At 47.7% G+C, this 24983-nt stretch overlaps 1 protein-coding gene across 1 annotated transcript in view; it reads left to right on the top strand.

Moving 5' to 3' along the window:
- The window catches only part of LOC144168224 (arylsulfatase B-like), a 103054-nt gene extending 78276 nt beyond the window's left edge, over positions 1-24778 (top strand). Inside the window, exons 7-10 of the mRNA XM_077697256.1 lie at positions 3804-4097; positions 7930-8194; positions 13850-14024; positions 24653-24778. Of these exons, the coding sequence (XP_077553382.1) occupies positions 3804-4097; positions 7930-8194; positions 13850-14024; positions 24653-24778 (860 nt within the window). The remainder of the gene's footprint in view (positions 1-3803; positions 4098-7929; positions 8195-13849; positions 14025-24652) is intronic.
- The last annotated feature ends 205 nt before the right edge of the window (positions 24779-24983 follow it).

The following is a 24983-nucleotide window of genomic DNA, read 5'->3' as shown; positions in this document are numbered from 1 at the left end:
AAAACGAAATCTCAAATACTTTTTGAGCAGCTCGAATATACCGGCGCGGTATTTATGGCAGTACCCTGGAATACCTAAGCCAGATATTGCACGTGCGCGAGAATCGGCAAGTTCGCACATCGCTGTGAGCAATGCGCAAAAACTAACGGCGCTCTTTTCAATTTCCCTACTTATGCACCGCTGTTATGACGTCAGTTCGGAGGTAGTTGCCATATTGGCTCTTTCTGCTTAACGCCACAGTTTCTAGAGGTAACACAGTATTAGGTAAATCTAGATATTGTATCAATTTATTTTTCACTACGAAGATTTGTTGCTTGAAACTTATAAGAACGGCCAAAGAAATGTTCTTCTGTCGCATTTCCTGTACAAACTGCGCCGCTGTGCACTAACATCGTGTATGCCTAAACCTATACGCAGTGATTTTAGAGGGCGCGCGGACTTGGTGTGCAGAATGCCGTACTTTGCTCTGAACCAGACCACTCAGAGTTTCTTGATTCAAAAACGCCCTACCATCCTGAGCTAACGCTTGCGAGCGTACGAGTTGTCCTTGCCCCAGCTGGCGGAGATCTGGCGTCGGCGGGTGCGCGAAAAATCGAAGACGGCTCCAGCGAACCTGATTCCGGTGTCTGGTCGCCTGCATTTTTAGCGACTTTAAGGCGCAGAGTGCCCGAGTACCGGCCGAAATTCATATCCGTGCTTATCGCTTCGGGATCTGTGCATTGTGTGAGGGAATGCAAGCAAATATCCGCCGGTAGCAGAGTCCGAAAACCCACAAGCAGGCACCAAAGCCTCCACCGGACTCACAGCACCGTAAATGGGCGACTTTACTTGCCGGGGGATAAAAAAGAGAAAACTCGCCGGCCCGTGATATCGCCGCCAAAGAAAACGTCCGAAACCGCATCACCGGGGGCCTCTCGGTGAGAGGTGCTCAGCCTTCGTCGCGCTAAGCCAAGGTTGAGTTCAGAGGGAACGGCACCAACGCGATTATGCGCGTTTTTTTTTTTTCATCTCACGTAGGTGCGGTGATACTGAACGGATTTTAATAACTCTTCCGGTAGGAGATGCCTGGCACAATATACCTTATCCCAGAAATATATTTCAAATGGTCGGTGATAAGTGTTTCTAGGTCCCCACGAAAACAAGGTTCTTCTTCTGTGAGTCCTATGTCAGTGCAGCGGTTCGATATGAGTGTTTTGGAAAACAAGATGCGTTCTTGTGTACCTCAATAACCACTAATTCCCAAGGAATTACTAGCCTCACTGCATTATCTGCACTCCTAATAACCATTATATCTCGTCTCAGAGCACTTCAAGCACCGACCTGTATTTGTTTGGGGCTTTTAAACGCGTCAGTTTGCTCATAAAGCTATTAGGGGTGAATTCCCTTAGGGGTTCAGGCTGTCGGAGTCACCTGTCGTCTTCATATCGTTTCATGTAGTCACGGAACAAAAACATCAGGACACTTGTTTTCAAACGCCTCGCACTAGAACGTGATGCGCACTAAAATGACACACCGGGACATGGTTTTGCAAAGCCTCGCACTAGAAAGTCTATTCTCCGTGGGCATAAACACGTTTTAAAAGAACATACCGGGACCTTAGTTTTCAACGCCTCGCGCTAGAACGCTTCGGCTTCAAAGACACTACCCTTTAGAAGCGAAGCTGTATACGTCTACCCTTCACCCCCCCCCCTCCCCACACACACACACTTTTTCACCACCGTCGCAAAAACGCCAAGGCACCAAGAACACACTTTATGCTGCATGCGCCAACTTTCCTCAGGTTTTACGTTAGCGTAGATAGCCCGGGATTTTCACTGATGCATTAGGTTCAGCAGTGTATCCACCATCTTGTTTAACGGGACACTGAAGTGAATTTGTCAAGCTCCCGTTTTTGCTTTCACTGCGTAGACGGGCTCAAATTAGCACACTTTTCATCGTTTATCCGGTTGACAAATCGATAATTACTTTACAAAGCGCGAAAGAAGAAAAACTACCATGCGCGGTTTGCGGCGGCCGCCCCAACTAAGCCTGTGACGTTGGGAGGAGGGGGCACCGTGATTGGACGATGCCCAAAGTAAGCAATTAAACAAGTTTCGGTTTCGGTTTCGGTTCTGTAAAACACAACCAATGGCGTTGTTGGATGGGCATTCTCAATATCTCAGTAATCACCGTACCGCGCTTCTGCCATGTTGTCGGCTGTAAAATGCATAAGATAAGCCTCCCAGGACGGCATGGAATCGTAGCAATTGCTAGCCGAGCCCTACGCATTGCATGAACGCCCTCCGCGTCCCCGCAGACGCTCAAATGCCATGCGCTTTTCCCCTATATTTGGAGCTTGCCTCACTCATGCCTGTATCGTAAAAAGCGTGTTCGCACCAGCCCAAGGGTCTGTTGATTCTGGCCTGGGCCCACTGCCCGCAAGCAGTCGGTACCTATGGCAACAGCACGCCAATGAGAACTCGCCAGTGCGCCAGTGCCAGCCTGCGCGCGTTCTGTGAACTAGTTCGTGGAATAATGAACGTTGCGGCCCCCTAAAAAAGGTGAAGTCAGTATAGAAAACATCGGCGGAAAACCAAAAAGTTAACATTAAAAAAAAACAGCACGTACCTACGGGGATTTGAACTTGTGTCTCGCAAAACACTTGCACTGACATACCTAGCGCTCTAAACCACTCGGCCACAGGCGAGCGCGACTGACCTTGGAAATATAAAGTATACAATGTACAACCAGTTTACACTTTTATTTAGTTTTAGCATTCCAAGCAGCTTAGGTGACTATTTGTTGTTTTGCGCTCGTGCAGTAAGCATCCCCCAAGTTTCCACAATATCTCACGTCTAGCAATTGCATTTCTTAGACGGAAAAGTGTTCACAGATACGTAGTCGTGCTGCTGACCGCTGTGCTTGTTCACCCAGCGCATAAAAGTGCTTCCCGCACCCTAGTTTTACGCTGTACGGTAAAAATATCAGTTGATTTTATTTCCTTAGTACCTATATTGACTTCGCTGACTCTTCTCCCGCTTTCAAGAGGCCTTATATTTTCCTACTGGCGTACCAGTCAGCGAAGCGTCGCATGTGCGCTTGTGCAGCGCTTGTGTGAAGCGACCTTGACTTGGAGCTAGATACAGTGTACAAACTAACCAAGTAAAGAAAGGCACATTCTTCCATTCACAAACGTGTCCTGGCTTCGGTTCAAATGAGCGAACGAATTGCGACGACTCGTCGCGGCCGGCGGACGAAACGCTGGGCCGACTGACTCTGTCTGAAAGCCGGGGAACCGTGCAGTAGCGCAGCCAATTGGGAGCTCGGCTCCTCCCGACGTCACACGAAAACGCCACAGAAAGTGGGCGAGCGTAAAGAGAGGAGGACAGCATTTTCGAATTAATTTTTCTACCTAATAAAATCGCGTAAACGCGCCCAGAGTGGTCGAAACATGGCCTGGGGACTCCGGACTACAATTTGCGCTAGTAGTCCCGCCATGTTTACATATCACTTCAGTGTCCCTTGAAAAGCCGCATTCGAAAACAATCGCCATTTGCGTGCTGTTTAGTTTGCCAACCACAATGTAAAAGCAAATGTTGCCATCAAACTATACTATAAAGCACTTGAAAATTTCTCCATCTACCATTCTCTACTGCCACTAAAGAAGTACTCCGTGAAGATTTTGGACAATTTTATTTTTGATTGCAATGGCGTTTGCCAGGTGACTGTGCATGTAGAGCTTTTGATGCGTTACAAAGCATTCAATTCAGGTTTAAAAGTCATTTTCGTATACATTGTGTGTGTTTTTTTCTTACTTGGCACAGCAATGACCGACGTAATGGACGAGTCTGTCGGCGCCGTTATCAAAGCACTACAAGATGAAGGAATGCTGAATAACTCAATCGTCGTGTTTATTAGTGACAACGGGGGCACGTCTATTGGCCCTCACTCAACTCGAAGCTTCAACTGGCCCCTTCGTGGCACCAAGCTCTCCCTCTGGGAAGGCGGCTGCCGCGTTCCCGGCTTCTTGTGGTCACCTCTGCTCGCCAAGCAGGGACGAGTGTCTCAGCAACTGATGCACATCACCGATTGGCTCCCCACACTGTACAGAGCTGCAGGTAACGTGCGTGTTCAGTCAACGCCCTCTCGTTGCCTTTCCATCTCTGTAGCCTTAGCGTGTGCTCCTGTCTTGGCCTGTCAGCTAAAGTCACTGGAACTAGATCCATCTGACCTTCCCCTCATTCCTATCGTGTGGACCCCTGGCCATGCCGGCCTTCCTGTCAATGAGCCCACCGACACACTCTCCCCATAAAGGACCCAAAGGGCGACTGAAAAAGGCGTAAGACAGATACGGGGTGATTCGGAGACATCAGGTTCCAGCATTCCACCCCACGAACGTCACAAATATACACTCACACTCGCCAACTACCACTCACAAAGAAAATATTTATCCCCGCCCCATCAGTCCCTATCACGCGCCGACACAATGTCATGGATGCAGCTGCAGACGCACATGCTCCCAAACTTACACCACAAGCACCTCTTATTTCCCAAGCATTACCCTAGGAACTGCCCGGCTTGCAATAGCCGCATTACCACCCTCTACCACTCTGTACAGAAGTGCCCACGACCACCGGGCGGGCTCACCTGTATACGCATCTCCACCCTCCTCCCTTGAGAGGGAGTCTGATCTGTCCAACACTGCCCCGCAAGACTATCAACGGCTGATCTAGTGGGCCCGGCGGACAGCGTCTGCCATTAGAGTCCTGAACAGAAGACCCCACTCATTGATGCTGCTCTTCCACCAGCACATGAGTGCAATAAATGTTTTCCCCACCACCACGAAGGAAAGTATCGACATCAGCGGGCAGAAGGCGTGCAACATTGAGGTGTTGTTGCCAAATTCGGTACGGTGCACCGGGCTCCTCGTCTGCTTCAAATAGAAGTCGCCGCTCGCGTGTGGGCGAACGTTTTTACTTTTGGCGAAGTACCCCCTGTACTGTTTTGGAATTTTAATTACAAAACAGTATTTCTCTTTGCACAGTAACGATATTAACGTCAAGGAGAATCACACGCTTTTCGTTGACCTGTCATAGTTGGTTGCTCTGTTTAGAATATTAATCGCACTGTTTGGGTGAATATTATCTTCGTCACAAGTGGCTCCTTTTACCGAATGCTGCCAAGAATTGTTGTCCCACCTCTTTTATAAGGCACACCTTTTAACATGCATTGCTGCGTACGGCGCTTGTCAGCGAACATCTGCTTCATGAGTACTCGCCAGCGTGGTCGGGATTACTTCCGAAGATATCGGGTGCGTACCAGGGAACAACTTGGCTATGCGTATGCCCCAGTTGAGTAAACTGAATTTCTTTTAGATCTCCGGGGGTGGGGGATGGAAAGGGGCTCACAAAATGCAAAACGTCGGAGGGTAAATGCAGACATTTAAATTAAAAATCAATTTTAATGTTGAAAACCCTAAACAACCTTCTATCCGTCAGAGGCAGCCCTTAGGAGCCTCAAGTGAAGCTATAAAACCTGGACTTTTCGCACACCCTTTCAAAAATTGATTATAGGGAACACAGGAGGAGGACCATTCGCGAATGGAGCGTAAGCACGGTGCGTTTAACGTGCAGCGCAGCATCTTTGAGCTCAATTATATAAGATATAAATAGTAAACAAAGTTGTATCCGCAGTAGCCCAATAAGCGTTCAGTCTTGAGATTTGCCCAGCGACGGTTTTGTAAGCTTGTTGTGAGATGCAGTTGCCTCTAGTCAAGGCGAGATCACAAGTTTAGCGCGGCAACCCAAGTGATTACGAACGTGTCAAATCTAGAAAGAAATAGCCGTCCTTTCTTCCCTACCAGGCAATGTTCCTATTTTTCTTCCTACAAATGCCTCTCATTTTTTTGGGACACGCGATAGCACGCTATGCCAGTGCTCCACTAATCAGCGAGGGTCCCTTCTGCGCCCCGAAGAAGACTGGCCTAAACTGCGTAATCGACTCCGTACAGTGGAGGTAGCCTTTCCGAGTTTGTACAATTCAACCCTCCGGTTTAGTCCGTAACACGAGCCTAGGTCCAACGCCATGCAAATCCACAAAGAAGCAACTTTAAGTCCGTACTTCACACAGGATGGTATCTCCTGTGGGGACCCGTTTGTCCTGTCGAATTCTTCGCTTACATATCTATCGTCGCTTCGCAGTTGCCTTGCGCCTTCGAATAAAATAAAGTGTCTTTCCAGCCAAAAGCACAGCAACACGGCATTATGTTATCTTTTGAATGACGTTCTAGTACGTAATGTAATAAATGAAATACGGATGAAAGCGATGATGCAATCTGTTTGCCGCACGATCCCAGCCACCGCTCACGGAGAGAACCTAGCAATTATGTATACCGACTGTGATAGCCGCGCACCACATTACCGAAGCGGACCAATGAATGGAGAAAAGAAAGACGACGCTTCTCGATTTCCAGGAAATTTACTGTCACCTACTTTGAAGAGCGGAAGCTCTTAGAGATAATTTAAATGGTTTTTCCCGCATTGCAAAGGTGGCCCTTTTGGTGTCTGGGTGTCAAGCCTTCGGAGTGTCAAGCCTTAGCCTTCTGTATATTTTCTGCACAAAACAATTCTGCCCCAAACGGCCAACCAGGCCCAACCATGTCCCGCTACTCGTGCTACTCTCCCCCAATTGTTAATCTTCTCAGTGCTTCACTCACATGTGCAGTTACTATTGAAGCGACGCGTGGGGGAAAAACAGGCATGCAGGTGCAACGTACTCTATCGCCGCGTTTTGTTTTCTGTAGCTTGCTAGAGCGCCGCTACTACGGCGATGTCGATCATCGATTCCCTTGGAAGCCTAGCTAAACACGCTCTCGAATTACTTAAGGTTCGAATAGTACGTTTATTTTGCGGCCCCTAATGGCGCGAGAACAAAACAGGTTTTCCTTGCACTCCCATTGAGTAGTGGGTGGCGCGTTTGGCACTGAAAAAATACAGATGTGGGTCAAGCTTTAACGTTGACGTGAGGGCGAGCTCTAGGTTCCGTGTTAAAGACCACTGGATGGGCTACCAAACTAGGCGTCCCTACTGTTCGCATTAAATTCAAGTGATGCAACAACCAATACAATGCAGGCAACGTTGGTTTAATGTTGAGCATTCTGATTGACTTTGCTTGCAAAGTAAAAAGCCCACTACTCGAAGCGTAAGTTTATTTCGAACCGGTAGATTATTCGCCGGCAATATCCTGTATAAACAAGGTACACTTCGCGCAGGCCAGTGCACTTATTCAAGATTTCAGCGTTCACACAGACGTTAAAGAAAACCCTATAGACGTTCTTCTGGGAATTGCTTGGAGGCACATGCAGTGCAATACAGTTTCAAACAAGTAGCTGTCCTCTGTCTCCTGCAGTCTGCAATTGGTACCTACTACAAGGATTTAATCAAGTAGACATTCACGGCGAGTCAAATAAACTGTAGTGATTGTTTTTGAAGCAACCCTACTCAACAATGAAAATAATTCGTCTGCTTCATTACAGAACTTTATGACAAGGGCAAAGCCTGAAATATCTTTCCAGCGCAAGCAAAATTATTGCTTACTTGTATTTTAAAATAAATATAATTTTCAAATTTGGTCTGTGTCATTGCGCTGCTGAACTTAACAATGCCATTTTACTCATTTGTCTAGTGTCTATGCATACTGACCTGTATCCTGTGTCTAGCTCTACGTAGAATTAGGCGGGAAATGTAGAAACCTGTTCGTGGAAAAGGTATATTTAAGTCATATAATAATATTCACAAAAAAGTTCAGTCAAAGAAGAATCATTTCTTTCTTTACGCAGACTAAGATTTGCTGTAAGCCGATGTGTACAACAAAATAAATATACACAAACCAAATGCGTCTCCCCTACTCTTGTTCGAAATTCGCCTTGCTTTCTGTGGTGTTTATATTTAGGTGGAAACCCGGACCTGCTTCATGTGGATGGTATTGACATGTGGCGGCAACTTTCACTAGACTTGCCATCGCCACGAACCGAGATATTGTACAACATTGACCCCTGCGATAACACTTCAGCTCTGCGCTACCACAACCACAAGCTTGTGTTGGGAAGTGTTCGAAATGGCATTTTCGATGATCGCATCATGACCACAGGCGGGTCGCGGCCTCAAGACGATGTGGACGACCTTACGGCCAACTCGAAGGTTGTGCAAGCGCTCAGGTACACCAATGAATATTTTACTACATTGCAGTTCTGCGCGTCATTACAGGTCTGGTCCACGTTTGTTTCCGCCACCCAGCACTTTATGTTGATGTAAACAGTTCTAATGTTTGAAACATCTGCTTCTTGCCGTTCACAAGCTCATCATTTCTTGGGGAGTCTGCGCGTCGCACCAGTATCTGAGCTGAATGGGGTCGGGAAAAACCACTTTTCCTAGACGGTTTGAATACTAAAGGACATTATTTCTGGTCGTCACGGTTGCCACGAGCCAATTATTCGGTAAAACAAACGCAAGCAGCCAATAAACAACTTTCGAAACTTTCCAGTCTACTTCGCAATTAATAAAATTAAAGCAATTTATAGTTACAATACACAGCATGTGTCGAAGAAAACTAGCCCACATGATAGAGATCATATACGTACATGATTTGAAGATCGTAGCGTACGAAAGTAAGGGATGGTAGAGACAGGTTGGTCTCCACCATCGTTGTACAGTTCGCGCTCAATTTTTCAAAGCCGGACTACCGACTACGCCCACCGGTGACGCTAGTACATGTACAGGCAGCAACGTTTGCTTCCTAAAACATTATCTTCAGGGTGTATTGTCTTGTTTCTCAACCTTCATTACTCACTCCGGGCCACAATGCTGCACTTCAGCAAACAATTTATATTTTTAATATATTACGTGGTTCCGGGCTAAAAACGTTTTGTTATATACAGCATAGAGCTAACAAATTTACCAAAGGCTAGTTGTTTCAAATTGCAGAAGGTTGCTATTTCTGTTCATGCCCAAACAAGCGAAATTCTCTAGAGAAAACGTTGCGAACCAGAAACCGTTTACCCAGAAGGTACTTTTTATTCGAATCATATTACTGACGTTTCTGAAATGCCAAGGTAGAACTTTCCTAAATGCAACTACACTTTATTTTAAAAAATGCCGCATGTGTCGGGAAGCCAATAACTCGTTTTGATGAAGTTTGGTCAGTTCGTTCCCACAAAAAATACTGGGAGCAGGCAGTGCCACATTATTGGGAACAAAATACAAAACAAAAGTAGTGACAACGCACTAAAATGCCAGAAAGTAGCCTTACATCACGATATGTGAGGAACCACAAAGAATAAATAACAGGCAGCTCTAATACGACGCACAGCGAGAGAACGAACAATATAACGGTGAGCCAGCGATAAAGTGGAAATGACAAAAGCAAAAACAGAAGGCAAATGCATCTTTCAAAAATTAAAAAAGCTAAATGTGAACTCCGAAATTCTTTCCGCATGCTGAAACGTAAACTACGGTCACCGACAATCGAATCTGAGTTACAATGTGCCCGGTCATTCTTTAAAAAAAATTGCCTACACAAATTTGAAATAGTTTATTGACCTGTTTTGGGGGTTCAGGGGCGATGGCGTTGTGCTCCTAGGTTAAAGGGTGCGCGTTCGTGGTCATTTTGCGTTCAATATTCCAAGGAGATCGAAATTAATCTGGAACACTCCACTACGTGGCCCCTGATAATCCAGGTCTGGTTTCGGGGCAGCACACTTTGCAATGAATCAACCAATAAATCAGTAGTTCTTTGACAACGGGCACATCATACCTAACTCTTCTTCTCATTGGAAAGCAATTGCAGAAAATGTTTGATTGATTGTGGGGTTTAACGCGCCGACGCAACGCAGGCGATGAGGCGCGCCGTAGTGGAGGGCTCCGGATTAATTTTGACCACCTGGGGATCTTTATCGTGCGCCGAAATCTCGTACACACGGGCGTTTTTGCTTTTCGCCTCCATCAGAAAAGCGGCCGCCGCGGCCGGGAATCGAACCCGCGAACTCGTGCTCAGCAGCGCAACACCTTAGCCACTGAGCCACCGCGGCGGGTTGCAGAAAATGTTAACTTGAAGCCAAAAAATATACTACGTGTACTTCATTTCAATCGTTTAATTCTCATGAAGGTAAAGTGGAAAATAAAACTATAGGATCACATACATCATAGAATATTCCCCTATTCTAACGAAGACAAAGTATTTCTGTAGGACCAATCAAATTAAATCAAATCCATTAAAGAACTGAGCTGATCCTGCCAGAATTGTCACACCAGTTTCAGACGCAAAAATGTACACCACCGGCGGCATCCTGCTTCGACACAGCAGAATGCCCACTTGCGGCGGTGTCTTGAATAGGAAATCGTGCGGGGCCTGTTTATCTCTGGTACGTCTACCTGCTGTTTCGGAGGCCAGCCTGTCATACGCGTGTTGCGATTTTATCGGTTGTGACAGTTGGCTTTCGAATGGAAACACGTGCGCTTACACTCGGCTCAAAAATGCGCTGTTTGAAGTATTGGAGGCCGCCGAGCCGCAGCAGATTGAACCTTGACGCACTGCCATGTGCTGAAATGATGGCGTGCATCCCGTCAACCATTGGGCGCGCCTTTTTAGGGCTACACGCTTTGTGCGTTGCCAACTAGATATATTTTGTTCGCCGCAAAGCACACGTACCGTCATGTCAGCCACGGATAGAGTCCGGTGTAACAAATCTGGGCTGAGCGCATACACACCGCTCTTTCGTTTCTGGCGAGCCATGTTTACAATTTCTTATGTAGTGAGGGTGCAGTCACAATAGAGACTGAAACGAATGCACAACGTATTCTGTCTAAAGCGGTGCCCTAATTTCACCAACATCGTTTCTCGCTCCTATTGCATATGCAGCTGTTAAGGCGAGATGAACCAGCCATGGCATAGAAAAAAGTGTTTGAAGTGTTTAGTAAAAAGTAAAAGTAGCAAACCCTTGCGGAACAAAACCCTCTTCTTGCTGTTCATTTCACTGCACTTCGGTGACGATATTTAACAGAAATGCAGAGCACGCAGCAGACGAACGATATGCTCAATCTTAAGTTCATTCTTCACAATGTCGATGATATACTGCAATCAACCGATGATAGAAAAAGCACCTGTCCTCCCTCGGGACATACACATAGTTTAAATTTTGAAAAGCTAAAAATAGTCTAAATAAAAAATGTACAAAACCTGAAAAATGGTCTATTTAAAACAAAGCTGTCACCCTCAATTGCCAAGGCTTCACATTACCGCAAAATATAAAATCTGGAACCGCAGTCATAGCCCCAGTCAATAACTTCCACTCCTAATATTAGCGAAAGCTTTGACAGGAACAACCAACGCAAAACCGGTAGCACTAACTATGGTGGTCGACTGTACCATCGACATACGCATGAAGTAATGCAAAATAGGGCATGCGGAATTCATCATTCGTGTGAATAAATATCGGATTTTCCCAGTGTAATTTCGTGGACTTCTTTCTTTTCCTGGTGTTGCGGTTTGTCGTACTACACATAAAATCACGTGGACCCAGGACAACTTTTCGTAACGAGCTCCTGAACACTACCAGGTATACCACCCACAGCCATGAGCATCCGAAGCAAGTTCATGGTTTCTGTTGAATCGGGTTAGAAACTTTGTGTATTCCCATTCTTGGAAAGCACTTATAGGGCTACGCAATATTAACGCAAGTCTTTCTATGTCTCAGTGATGGTGTAGATCGACTAAAAAACACATTTCACGAATGCAAACGTTCTTTCTTAAAAAATGTGATTTTGGGCGTAGTGAGGAAAAACGTCATCCCGTAGTCAAGATCTAACCTCGGTTCCTCGTGCTGTGAAGTCGACGTCTGTCTGATTGCTCCATGGCGACACAGTTGAAGCACTCTGGATTTGGAAGTAGGTGCATGGACGTGCACAATTACTAAAATCGCTCGCCCCTCCGTGAAACGATGACGATGGTTGAGTGGGAAGCTGTCTTCCTGCGAAATTAAGCGGCGATGGGTCACACTGAAAGCCGCTTCGTAAAAAAACTTGACTGTGTGCGCGTCATAATCAGATCTAAATAAGTTAAAGTCCAAATCGTCTACGAGAGAAAGCGTAAAGCAAACCTACAACCAAGGAATTAATATCGAGAAATCTTCTTTTTCACCCGTCGTCGTTAGACGCAGCAGTGCGTCATTTTTCTAAGAGCTGCTGGGTGTACTCATACGCACTTTGCATCCTCACATCATTGACGTGCAGAGCGGTTGACAGGCATTTACGGTCTTCGGTACGGTATTATGACTGCGTGCCTTCGTTTGTTCGTATCAAGTTACTCTGTTGGGGTATTATTCGATTTTTTTTGTTTTTCTCGTGGGTGACTGCCTTACCATAAGTTATAACGCAAGTTACCATATTCAAGGGTTCTGTAAGGACCGTATCTCTTCGCTGATATGGTGTCTTAGGAATGTATTCTGGCGTTGCCAGCAAACTTTTGCCTCCTGAGCACAACACAAAATATTAAAAAGCGGTGAATCGGTTCGAGCGACGAACACTTGAATAGCGGCAGATATGCTTTACTAACGCCTATATGGTAACACTACCATTACGATATTTCAAAATTCCTAACTCACGACTAACAAAATGACTGCGGGTTAGCTCAGCTAACCTTGGATATGCAAACAGAAAGTTCCCTTAGCCTGTTTATGTCCTGGTTTCACTTGGTTAACCCTTCATTTAGCTGTAAAGATAATATTTCTCCAAAGCCTGGCTTGGTTACGGTTGTGGTCGGGCTTGCTGCATTTCCCTAGCGGAACAGATCGCCGGATGATATCCGTGCGGTGGTGAGATGCGGCTTTCCGATGACGGCTCAAAGACTGCAGCTCTCGCGCGAGGCTCAAATAAGATGGCGGGGATTCACTCTCATTAATGGGTAAGGTCCCATGCACGCTGCGACTCGCGTGGTCACACCCGAACAAGGTGCGGCGAGCTGATGCGCCGAGCCGGCAGTGGCGGCGGAAGCTGCGAAAGCGGCTGTCCGTGGAGCTCGGCCTGGCCAATCAAGTGATGCGTTGCAAAGGATATTCCGCAGTTTGGGTCAAATGAAGGTCAAATTTTCCGCGATGTCAAAACCACTCGACCAGATCAGTAAATGTTTGGTTTACGAGAGTGAAATGCGTGACCTTTGTAGTGGCATTAGAATGTGGCAAGGCCTGGCGTCTGTTGAGCGCCTCGCTACCCAGACGTACCCGGTAATACTATATATAAATGAAATACGTCTATTTAAATTGTCGTTTATTTTGCTGCGGTATGTTTATGGGCGCATCTGAACCTGATCTAACCTAGAACGTACAAAGAACATGTGGCAATCTTAAATTAGGGGCTTGATCAGTACGGTATAATCGTAAAAAAAGATCCCGTATATATTTTGAATGACCCGTGTTCACCTTCCTGCAATTAAACACGTGCTGTGCCACGTATGTTGTTGGAGTTATTGCTGTTTGCCCCGCGTCCGGAAATCACGTCCGTTGTTTTGTATTAGACCTGTCAATGAAAGTCGCAAAGATAAATAAAGCTGCGGGAGCAAGAAAAAGCTTTGCAAGGCAATACCCATGCGCTTCTGTAGAGCTCAAGGATGGGCTGCTGCTTGTGCCAATTTAACATCACGCAGATGGCACATAATTCTGGGCCGACGACAGTATCGAGAAAAACCAGCTACGGAGCCACTATATTGCTAAGGGTTATAGATTAAATAGATCACTGATCCATTGTTGTTTGTACTGCATAATCGAGATATTGTGTATACACGCTACACAGGTGCATAACATTGTATTATGACATGCATGCAGGCTTCTTTATAACAGCAGCATGCGATTTCGTCCAAAATGGCGAGAACAGGCCGTCGTTTACTGCCAAGAGAATGGCTCTGAAGGGACAAACTTTGTCAGCGGCCAGCCTCCCTACCTGTTTGACCTTTCCAAGGACCCGTGCGAGCTGAAAAACTTGGCATCAAATCAACCCGAGGTACACGAGGCAGTGACGCAACGAACTTGTTTTTTGCAGAGCAATTATTGTTCAGAATTTTTTCAAAACTTCGTGCATTTGAGAATCATGGGGATCAGTGGGGCTAGGCTAATGGTGCAACAAAGCATTGCAATGCCATTTACGCTTCAGGAATATGTTGGCTTTCTGCCGTTTTTTAGTGCCTTTATGTTCTTAACCGCATCAGGGAACAATTTCCACTTGCAACACACTGTGGTAAAAACCGGCTTATGCTCTTTTGTGTGTTTTGAAAGGACGCCAAATGCACCACAGTGCAACACGGGTAGTCGAGCAGAGACGTACGAGCTTGAATTCACCCCGTTATCTTTTTTGTGGCGAGACAGGGAGAAAGAGGGGTAAAGCGGAAGCACGAAAACAAGGAATAGATGAAGTTGAAGTGCAGTAAACTGTATGCAAAGGTGTGAATTGCGTGGAATGTTATTTGAATAGGCAATAGCGAATGAAAATTTTGCTGGAGAAAAGCAAACAGGAATTGGAAGAAGGTATGGTGTGGGAGGAAACTAGGTGAATGAGAGCGCGCACGAGAAGAGAGGAGAAAAAAGCGATAGTCTGATGGAGAGCCCACGCAAGAGGGTGTTGTGTTCGCCCATCAAAGAGATGGAAAAAGTTTCAGATCCGAGGCGGGCCCTGGGGCGTGCAGGTGCTCTAGCATGATGACGATGATTAGTGGCTCTCCATCTGAATCGGGGTTCGGATTTCAGCAACGAAATTTTATGTTTTATTGCACTAACTTTCCCTACTCTTACCTAACCTAAGGTATTTGCCTCCCCCATCTCTCCCTCACCCCTTTTTAAGCTCCCATCGCCTCCACCCCCCTTTTTCAAACCTTGCTGTGCGAAGGTCTCATTTGTTTGATTACTCCCCTTACATATAAATGTTTTCCCTACTTTTCCTCCACCACGGTGAGTCCGGCGCCCCCTCCAAAGAAGGGGGGGGGGAAGAGTAGCGCGTCCTTGGTACTGCACTCGAGTTTGTGGTCCGTGTATCTCAGCAGCCGCCCTGCCTTCTCCCCGTCGTTGTGCTGCGTTGGAGAAGGGCGTGTTCTGTGGTTCCGGGTTTGCCGAAGGGGAGGCAGACCGGTGTCGCTTCTCTACCGAAGAGTTGTCAGCAGCCTGGAGTTGTTCTCTCCTGAGAATATCCTTGAAAATATCCAGCTAGCGCGGAATCAGGCAGGCGTTTCTTCGTATTTGGCAGAGTTTTAGGTTAATATTTAATAATAGAGAGTTTTACCGTACCGTTACCCTTGTTTGCGTTAACGCTTACCGGGTTTGCGGGAGTCGACTGCGCATGCCCGACGAGTTGCCGGGAACGGTAACTTACTGGCACAGCCTTTACCGTAGCCACGGCGCTTGCCGGGCAGACGAAGTGTACCCTGTCGTCTTGGTTACAGAAAATGCAGTGCGCTCGGCGCTTGATGCACGGTACAGCCGCGGTAAAACTGTTCCTAGCTGATGTTGTGTATTACATTTTTCTCGTTAAATGGTGCTCAGGAGTACGAAAAGCAGCTATTTTCTCCCGGATGGGTGATCGAAATGGCCGCCCCTGCTGTTGCCAAGCCTCGTCCGCCTCAAATAGTTCACATAATTTTCTCAGCGCGCAATGCGCTTTCGCGTTCACGAAATTGTGCTAGGCAAAGTATTGTAGGGTATTAAGTGATTATTTTAACATAGCTTTACCCATTTCATGCCGAAACATTTGGCGCAGACGTAAATTCTGGATACCTTGATTCCCACTGTACTCACCAGCATAGGTCGGCGTACTCACTCGTGAGTACACTCATTTGTACTCATTTGTACTCAAACTCACGACTGAGTACGATGATGAGTGAGTACACACCCAGAAAAAAAAAGTGAGTATGATGACGAGTGAGTACAGGGGTAAGTCAACTACTCGTGAGTACAGTACTCATGAGTACACTACTCATGAGTATGAGTACTCATGAGTACAGCATTCATGAGTACGAGTACTCATGAGTTTGAGTACTAATGAGTATGAGTACTCATGAGTACACAGTACTCATGAGTACACAGTACTCGTGAGTACACAGTACTCATGAGTACACAGTACTCATGAGTACAATACTCATGAATACTGGTTTTGCGAGCGCTTGCACTCTTGATTATGTGCACTCGTGAGTACAGTACTGCAAACAAGTTTTATCACGAGCTCGAGTTTGGACGCGCGTGTACGAGTCGCAAACATTAGCAGTGCCGCTGTGCAGCTTAACTGTCAAGGATGTCAAAATTAGACAACGAAAACTGCACCTCCCCCCTTTCCCGGTCCCTGTTTGGCGCTGTAAGCGTTTCGCGGCGGTCGCTTGCAAAGGGGTCACGGTGAAAAGGGAAAAACGAGGGGGAAAAACGAGTAAAAACGAGTTGCTCTTCTCCTAGGGCACTTGTTGACTACCGCAGTTATTTTTGTTGACGCGGCCTGTGAACGCATGGCGGCTTCATTGCGCGTGCTCCCTTCCAGTTGTTTTAGGGGAGAGGCGGTGGAGGCTGCTAACAATGGACGCATTAGGCGTACTGAAATCCCTCTTTTTCGGTTTTCAGAAGTTTTCGTAGACGCGTGTCGCGCTGTGTAGTCGTTTTGTGAACCGAACCGCCCATTTCAACAGTCGCAGTTAGTTTACATAACTCGCGTCAAACCGACTACGTGGTTTGTAACGTTTGTCTCACCGAAATTGTCCGCGCCATTTCGCTGTGAGTATTCAAGCGAAAATTAGGCTGATGTACGTGCGCCCATATGGTTTTATGAGGTTCCCGTTTTGATACATTTTACTCAGGTTCGCTAGTATAATGGTCTCGTGTAGTGCCATTTACAAGTGAGCATATAGCCCCACCGTACAGGTGCGGTGGCGGAATTTGCCCCAGCAATGCAAATAAAATATCCGAGTACACCTAAGCACGTTTGTGAGTTGTGAATCGGACATCATAATATCCAGTTGAACGGTTGCGACGCCTTGTTTAGCCTCACATATTTTGTCGCAGAGCTCTGGCGTCTTGCCGCTGGAGGAGCGTTTTGCTTTCGAATGGCTTTACTTTCGAGTGGCAACCCCATTCGCCGCTTCTCGTTTATGCCACCGTGTAATGACGACGCTTGCGATGATTATAAATTTCGGTGGTTGTTATTCCCTTACCCTTCACTACTGTTTACAGGCGGGCGCACACCCCTCGCTAGCAGCTACTGTCGAGTTTAAGCTCGAACTGTGGGAGGCCTCGTGAAGGAATCGTTTTGAAGTGATGAACGCCAACGCCAGACGCTGGGATTGTCGTTTAACCTCACGTCTTGGAACATCTCGTAAAACATGTGGATTGCACATAACGACGCCACAGCTTTTTTTGATCGATCGCTGTCAGCTTCATCCGCACTGCACGAGATAAGAGCTGCAGATTTCCACGGTGCAACCAACCAACCAACACGGCAGTACAGTGACGTGAGTGCAAGCTATCACGCCTCCGAAAAACGCGTCTGCAAACTTTGTTCTCGAGTGCACGAAGCACGGCAGCGCAGTTCCGACACTGCTGGAACGGCTGCCAAGCACCGGCAGCAACTGGGTGCCCTGCGGCCCACGACTGCGAGCGATACTCCCTCCACGCCCCCCCTCCCCCGCCCCCCCCGATCACACACACGCACACTGTTTGGACTGGGCCATTCCTGCTCAGTCACGACTGTTGCGACGTTGCCCTGCTCAGTCCGTCATCGACGCGGCGCAGAGCAGAGCGATGAAGTTGTCGAGCCGACGGCGATTTTAAGCTGCATTTATATACACTATATACAAAGGTAGCAAGAGTGTTACATGGCTCGCACAAAGGCGATAGCACTTCTCAACTCAGTGCCTCCAATGAAATGCCGCTGCACAGCCGCTGCTTCAGGGCTGGTTTTATACCCCGGGGTTCCGCCGCAGCCGCGTGCAGTTCGAATCTTACCAATCAGGACTATCACTGGCCGCAGTTTGAAAGCGAAGGGATTGCGTCAGCTGAGCCACGACAAGAAAGGGAAGGCGACTCAGCGGCGCCGTCTCCAGGGTCTACTTGCTGCATGTTTTTTTCGGGCCGGTCGTCCCAGGCATGATTTGGTGCGGCCGTCTCGATGGGAAAAGGAGAGTACACTCGGCGGCGCTGTGTGCCGCCAAGTCGCGGCACGTCTGCCGCGAGCTGTTTGACCGAGGCGCGAATCGGGCCCACCGTCGGCGTGTCGCGAGTTGCAGCAAATTTGTGTCGGGCGCTCTGGTTAACGTTAACCGCACACACACGCACACAAAAATTAGTGATTAAGGTCAGACCCGTGGGGGTTTTGACCGTGCTGTTAACGGAAATAGACACAACGACGCGTAGCGCCCCTGTCCTGTCCCTTTCTCGCGGCGGGACCTCCCTCTTTGGCTTTTCGCGCGGTAGCCGGTTTTCGTCTTTCTGCTTATCTGTTACATTGCGGGCTGGCGGCGCTTGCGAGGGGTACGGTTGCGCAATGTTCGCTGAATGCGGAACAGTGGCGGCATCGTCTCTTTCCAGCTGGTTTTAAAGCCGATAGCCTTTCTTTGGCCACTTGAGCGGGACAATGTTGGCCTGTCAGTCTGTCTGTCTGTGTCTATCATAAAGATAATTTATTATTGCAACTTAATATCACGCCCCGCTGTATACATGGGAGCTACTGGGGTCACCGTTAAGTAGCTTTATGTACATAATGTGCCCTCTCTACAACTGGCCAACTTCCCCGCGATTCAGCCGCTCGGCCAAAAGTTAAAAGAATCCTTAATCGAGGGCTTCATATTGGCAAAATATTCCCTCGCTACTAAAGCTGGTACCATGCTTCCTATTTATCAGCTTTGTTCAACAAAAATAAAACGTTAGGGATATTTGAACCCAGACATAAATACGAAAGTGATATGAAAGTGAAAGTCTCAGGCTACAACCCCGCGCGCTTCGAAGACACATCGAGTCTCGGGAGTTCTTATTTACAGACATGAATTATACACGGAACCGTAGCCATACAAGCTTGCCTAACAGCCGTGCGCTTTCTGACGCTACGGGCGTCGACAGTGCATTATTTATATGTACAGTGGAGCACACAACTACTAAACGTTGCCGCGCTTTCGAGCTATTACGGGAACTGTACGTCATGAAACTAAGAAAAAAATAAATAAACACCAGAACACGGAGTCAGAAATGCATCTGAAGGACGATTTTTTTTTCCCTCTTCGCTGAGCCGCCTCGTTGGCGCGCCGGCACCGGGAGCGCGAGCGTGAAAGTACAAAGAAAGAGTGTGCTACCGGCGGCACAAGGCGGCGAAAAATCCGCTTTTTTGTTTGTTTGTTTTGCTGACCTCGGTTAACCCACGCCATCGACCAATGAGAGGCATCCCATTGCCTGTTGCCCTCAGCTCCTTTCCTGGCACCGTGATAGCATCCCTGGAGAGAAAGAAAGAAGCGACGCGCCACCCTGACGCCTTTCCCTGCGTCCCGAACACACGACGAACCGAGTCCGCCGTCCAATCGGTCACGTGATGAGACGTCACGGTTCGCCGCGGTCCGATCCAAAGCAGAGCGCATCCACACGGCGGGCCAGCTGAGCGGACCGCGAATGGCCGACCGTCTGAACTCACAAGCCAGAAGGGTGAACACAGGCGCCGTTTGGCCGCGACAACATGTTGTAAAGCACGAGCCTGCACGGAACCTTTCATCCCCACAATAACGGCCACCCGCATGCAAGCCGGGTGGGCGTGCTCACGCAGCCGCCGCCGTCGTTCGCATGAAGGCGACACGATGAGCGGCGACGGCGGGGCGATCCGGGCTGCATACGGCTCGTCACCGCTCGTACTCTTCCCTAAATTTAGGTCCACATGCGTGAAACAAAGTGATAATCATAGCTAACATCCCACTAGTAAGAGTCAGGACTCGCAAGAAAAAGCGCGAATGAAGTATGCGTCGCGATTGTAAGCCTAGCCCGTCGCTTATCCAACCGCGGGTGATTGACAGGCTCCTTCGAGCGCTTCGAAACAGCCGCGCTGCCCGCGCTATTCTCTATTGGCGCAACTGGATGCGGCTCCGCCCACGCGACGCGGCCGCTGTAATGATCGTTGTTATGATCGTGGTCCGCTATTATGATCGCTGTTATCATCGTGGTCCGCCGTCGAGACTGCGGACCGAAAAGCCTCGGCGAATATTTGGACCGCGAAGGCCGCGGTCCTGCGCGGTCCAACGGCGGCGCGCGAACTAGTGACGTCTTATCACGGGATGCGCGGACCGCGGTCCAAATAATCGTTTTGGTCCGCCGTGTGGATCGGCGAACACGCAAGCCTTAGCCAAGAGGTAAACACATCAGGGAGGGAGTACTTGTGGCGGTTGCGCCGTGAAACTTGCAACTTCGCGCTGCGTAGCGCGAGGTATTGCAGTGTCGCCCGTTCCTCTTTCGCCCGTTCCTCTTTCGTGCTGTCCCGGCGCCGGTCCACGCAACCAACGACATCGCATCAGGATTTTTAGATATGGCCCCGAGAAGCGAGCAAGACGCACGGCGCCCGAAATGCACCATGCGTGCCGAACGACCGCACACCAATTATAGGGGAGTGTCCTAGATAAAACGAGGCGCACAGCACACGAAACGCACCAGAGGTGACGAACGACATCCAACTTGAACCAGTCGAGCTGACCACGGCGAACGAAATGCACAGCGCATGGAACGCCGCCAAGCCAGCACACGCAGAAAAAACTGCTATTCGCGACATCCTCCGCTCGCGCTGGTGCTATCCCGACTTGGCCAGCGAATGTTACAACGTCAGAAATCACGTGGCCAGAAGCAACAAAAGACCCAGCGCACGCGGTTCAACCCTACCGGAACGTACGAGCTCTCCGACACCCGCTGCTTCAGCCCGAGTCCAGCGGACGAAACGACATCACACTCGTGCAGGTAGGTATGTCGACGAGCAACGACACGGCCAGCGCATGCGGCATGTCCAAGCCAGAACGAACAAGATCCCCGGCATCCGCGCTCCGACCGAGACTCACACGATTAACACTATTTCGTACAAGAGGACGCAACCGCGAGCAAGCGGACTCGGGACGAACGGAGCCTGCTTGTATGGGAGAGATAGCGATTATAGCATTCTCGAAACAACGGGCAAAAGACGAGGGCTTGAGCGACGACACGGACACAACAAAAACGACAACGAATGAACCCGATCCAGACGAAGGCATCGAATGCCCTAACAATGAAGTCACGCTTGCGACGCCAAGGAATGTGGGACCGAACGGACGGCACGAACTACGCCCGCTTCCCCACCACAACGGTTTCACTTCCGAAACAACCACGGCAATTGCGAGCACGGAGCCGCAAAGACTTTGACCGATCAGCCATGCCACCCTACGAAAACGCCACGCTACCGCGCACTAAACGAAAAGCCAATCGGCTCCCGCATCATACGCAACGGACACGTCAATTCAAGCAACGTCCTCAACACGCCGAACTATGCCATCCCTACACAGCGCAGCTCGCCACCGGACGTCTAGCCCCCACATGCATCAAGCACGCGACGAGTTACACGAACACAATCGCCGACGGAAGCGGCGTGACTAACGCAACGCCGTAAACACTGTCAAGTTCAGGTTTGACGAAGTGAATCCCACGGCACACACACAATAAAAGAAAGCAGATCTGAAATTCACCGAAGCTCAACGAGACGAACACCCTCTTAACGAAGTTTCTAGTATCCGCAACAACAAAAAACAAACACCAGCATCGAGCATCTGTGAATAAGCGGACAGTGATCTCGATACGAACGGACGTTAATCTACAGAAACGCTTCATTGTGTCTGGGGGAAGGCACAATTCTGATTTGGAGCACGATTAGGAGAGTATCAGCGCGCCCGGAAACGAAAACGGACGACAAAAGCTGCCACCCAAAGACACGCAGAAAAAAGCAGTTTACGGCCACGGCCGCACCGACAAGCCCCGAGCTCCCCTGAACCCTATCCTGTGTTTTTCTAATCAATTAAACATTTTATTTTTTTCTATTTAGTCTTTCATTCGAGATACGACCTAGCTAACAGTGCAGATAAGTTGATTATTCGTGAGTAATACAAATTAAGTACCATGAGTACAGATTGAGTACTCATGATTGCAGAATGAGTAGTACTCATGATTGCAGAATGAGTAGTACTCATGAGTACAGAAGATTGAGTACTCATGAGTACAGATTGAGTACTCATGAGTACTGGGTGAGTACTCATGAGTACAGATTGAGTACGAATACTCGTGAGGACAAATGAGTTTGAGTACAAGTGAGCATGATTACAAATGAGTATTTGATGAGTGAGTACGAGTGATTTTGTGAACAGACGAGCTTTTTGAGTCTGAGTTTGATTGAGTACAGCGTGAATGAAAAAAATTGTGATTGAGTTTGAGTGAGTTCTTTCTGTTTTGCCGACCTATGCTCACCAGATGGCGTCATCGACATCGCTTTCCTTTTTTAAAGATCACAGGTAATGGCTGCAGTATTCTCAAAACTAGTAATGTTTTTGTCAACGCTTCACCTAAAAAGTTTAACATTCAAGCTACTTTAAACAAAAGCAGATATCTGCCAGGAACTAAAGTACACGTGATTTGTTCGATAATAATGCATTAGATTTAGCTGCGCGTCCCATGGCGGCAGGAATACGCAAACCGCAAATGGTTTTCTAAATCGTGTGCTACTGTTTTCAGCCGTAAACGGAAACTCCGGCTTCCAGTAACACGGTAAACTGGAACGCAAGCACGGTAGCGATATACTAAAACTCTTAATTTCCCCCAAACATCTTCGAAAACTCACATTTCTACACGTACGTGCGGGCTCACCATGCGCACGGTTTTCAATTCATTAGCGTTAGACTTCGCTGGTTTTTGGGAGGCCGCAGTTATTCTTTTATCCCCTGTGTCGCATGGTGGACACAAATATGGCGCCGATTTCTGTTCCAATGGGATAGAAGCTTCTAAAGGAGAGTTACGGCAAACTACCGTGTTTTCCAAGCATCCTAGCACCAGCAAGCAGCACGTAGAATGAACATGCACTCTTACTTTCGCATTCACCGTACAATAACTGTCTTTTTCACTGGAGTTGCTGTTTCAAGGTATTCCAGACTCAGGAGGACCTTAAATATGGCTGTTTCAGTCGTAGCTTCCGGTCGGCAGCGATGACGCAATGCCGCGGACACTTGATGAGCGCGGCTGCTAGCGGAGGGCTAGCGCCTACGGAAAATTCAAGAAATGTCCATAATAACGGTGTCGCGCCAAGCATTCATGGAAGGACATGTGGACCTTGACAATTGCGCACGTACTTTCGCAAACATTCTGTTATATGCGCCTGGCTGTTCTGTAATTTCATAATAATATAACTGTAGTTTGCATTGACGGTGCACCCAGTCCTAAAATCGCAAAAATAGAAGAAAGCTGTTCTAGCTTTCTTGTGCTTTGGGGTTTCCCCCATCCCGAAGTTCTGCGGTTACCGTATTCTTACCGGCACTCACAATCCCCTCAAGCTGAGATTTATCCTCAGCTTCCTCCGCAGAAAATACTGCCGTGACAGCTTTCTCAACGTAAAATGCACGCAATGAAAAGTTGTTGTTCCTAGCCTGTTTTTTTTTTTCGCAGTGTCCTATTGCCCAGAACTTCGGTCGGAACTAAGAAACAAACAGTAAAGAAAGCAAGCCTGTTATGGTAGAAGCTGTCATTTAAAACAGAAGAAAGTTCTCACTGGTCTGGCTGACGCGTTCTTTTCACACCACGCGAAATGATATGCGCAAACGAACGCACTGATAAAAACTTTTTTATTCTTATTTTAATGTTGTAATACAAGTTCTGAGAATTGTTACCACGTAAAGGCAGAAGAAGGACTATCAAGAAATACTCACGCGTGACGACTACTATCGCTTTGATGATGTGATGATCCTAGCCAGTTAATTCACAGCAGAAGGAGCGAAGTCCGTGGTCTCGCCAAGAGCCCAGTAATAGGTTGTTCCGTTAGAATTACGTTGTGCGTAGTCATCTACTCTCGCTATATGTAGGGCTGCATCTTGTTATTAGGAGTTTACGTACTCACCCGCGAGCGCTCCCGTGCTTCGCTTAAGCAGAAGTATACTGAACACAAATGATCACCGGAGCCTGTATTTTTCATCAGCTGCTGATATACGTTTTAATGATCATGCACGCGTTTTCTTTTAAAATATACATATTTTAAGGCGTGCTGACATATTTTATGTATGTCCTAAAATTTCTGTTTATCTTTCCGCAACATGCTGAAAATTCTAGCTGAGAGAGAATAACGCATACAGTGTACACTTTAGACAAGTTGAAATTATCCTTTATTCTTGTTCATAGTGTCCGTTATCGGAAGAATAATTAGCACATTTTTACGACCTATGATAGTAATCGGGCTTCAGTTGTTTCTATCAATTATTGTAAAAAACTGGGAAGACTGTACACCCTATCAAAAGCCCAGAAAATACTGCTCGCCTTGTCGGTCGCCAAAAACCAAGTGATTCAGCTACCCTGTCTTTTAGGATCCAACATTGCAAATAGCAAAACTCTGCCGCCTGTTTGAAGGCTAATGTGACCTTCACGCAGCTGGTGGCCCTACTACGATGGAAAATCAATCGATACGCCGCCTCCTCCGTACCACTGGAGAACGAGCCTGTGGACGAGAAGGGCTTTCCTGAGAACTTCGACGGAGTTTGGTCTCCATGGGTGTAAGGACTTCTTGCTCTGAAAAAAAATTGTTCGCTCTCGTACACAGCATGGGCGCGCTGGGTTCAGTGTAGTGTGACCCGCTCTCTGCAGTAAAGATTGTTGCCTTCGAATTGGTGGATGCACCGAGTTCCACTATTTCAATATTTATTTAGCGCAGAGCACGAAAGTTCCGCACTCTTTGTTACACCATTAGTTACTGAAGGGCACA

The sequence above is a fragment of the Haemaphysalis longicornis genome, unplaced genomic scaffold (assembly GCF_048455015.1).
Source record: "Haemaphysalis longicornis isolate Haplotype H1 unplaced genomic scaffold, Haemaphysalis longicornis Haplotype H1 scaffold_2, whole genome shotgun sequence".
Taxonomy (NCBI): Eukaryota; Metazoa; Arthropoda; class Arachnida; order Ixodida; family Ixodidae; genus Haemaphysalis; species Haemaphysalis longicornis.
The sequence above is the reverse complement of the archived record's forward strand: the minus strand, read 5'-3'. Positions and strand labels throughout refer to the sequence as shown.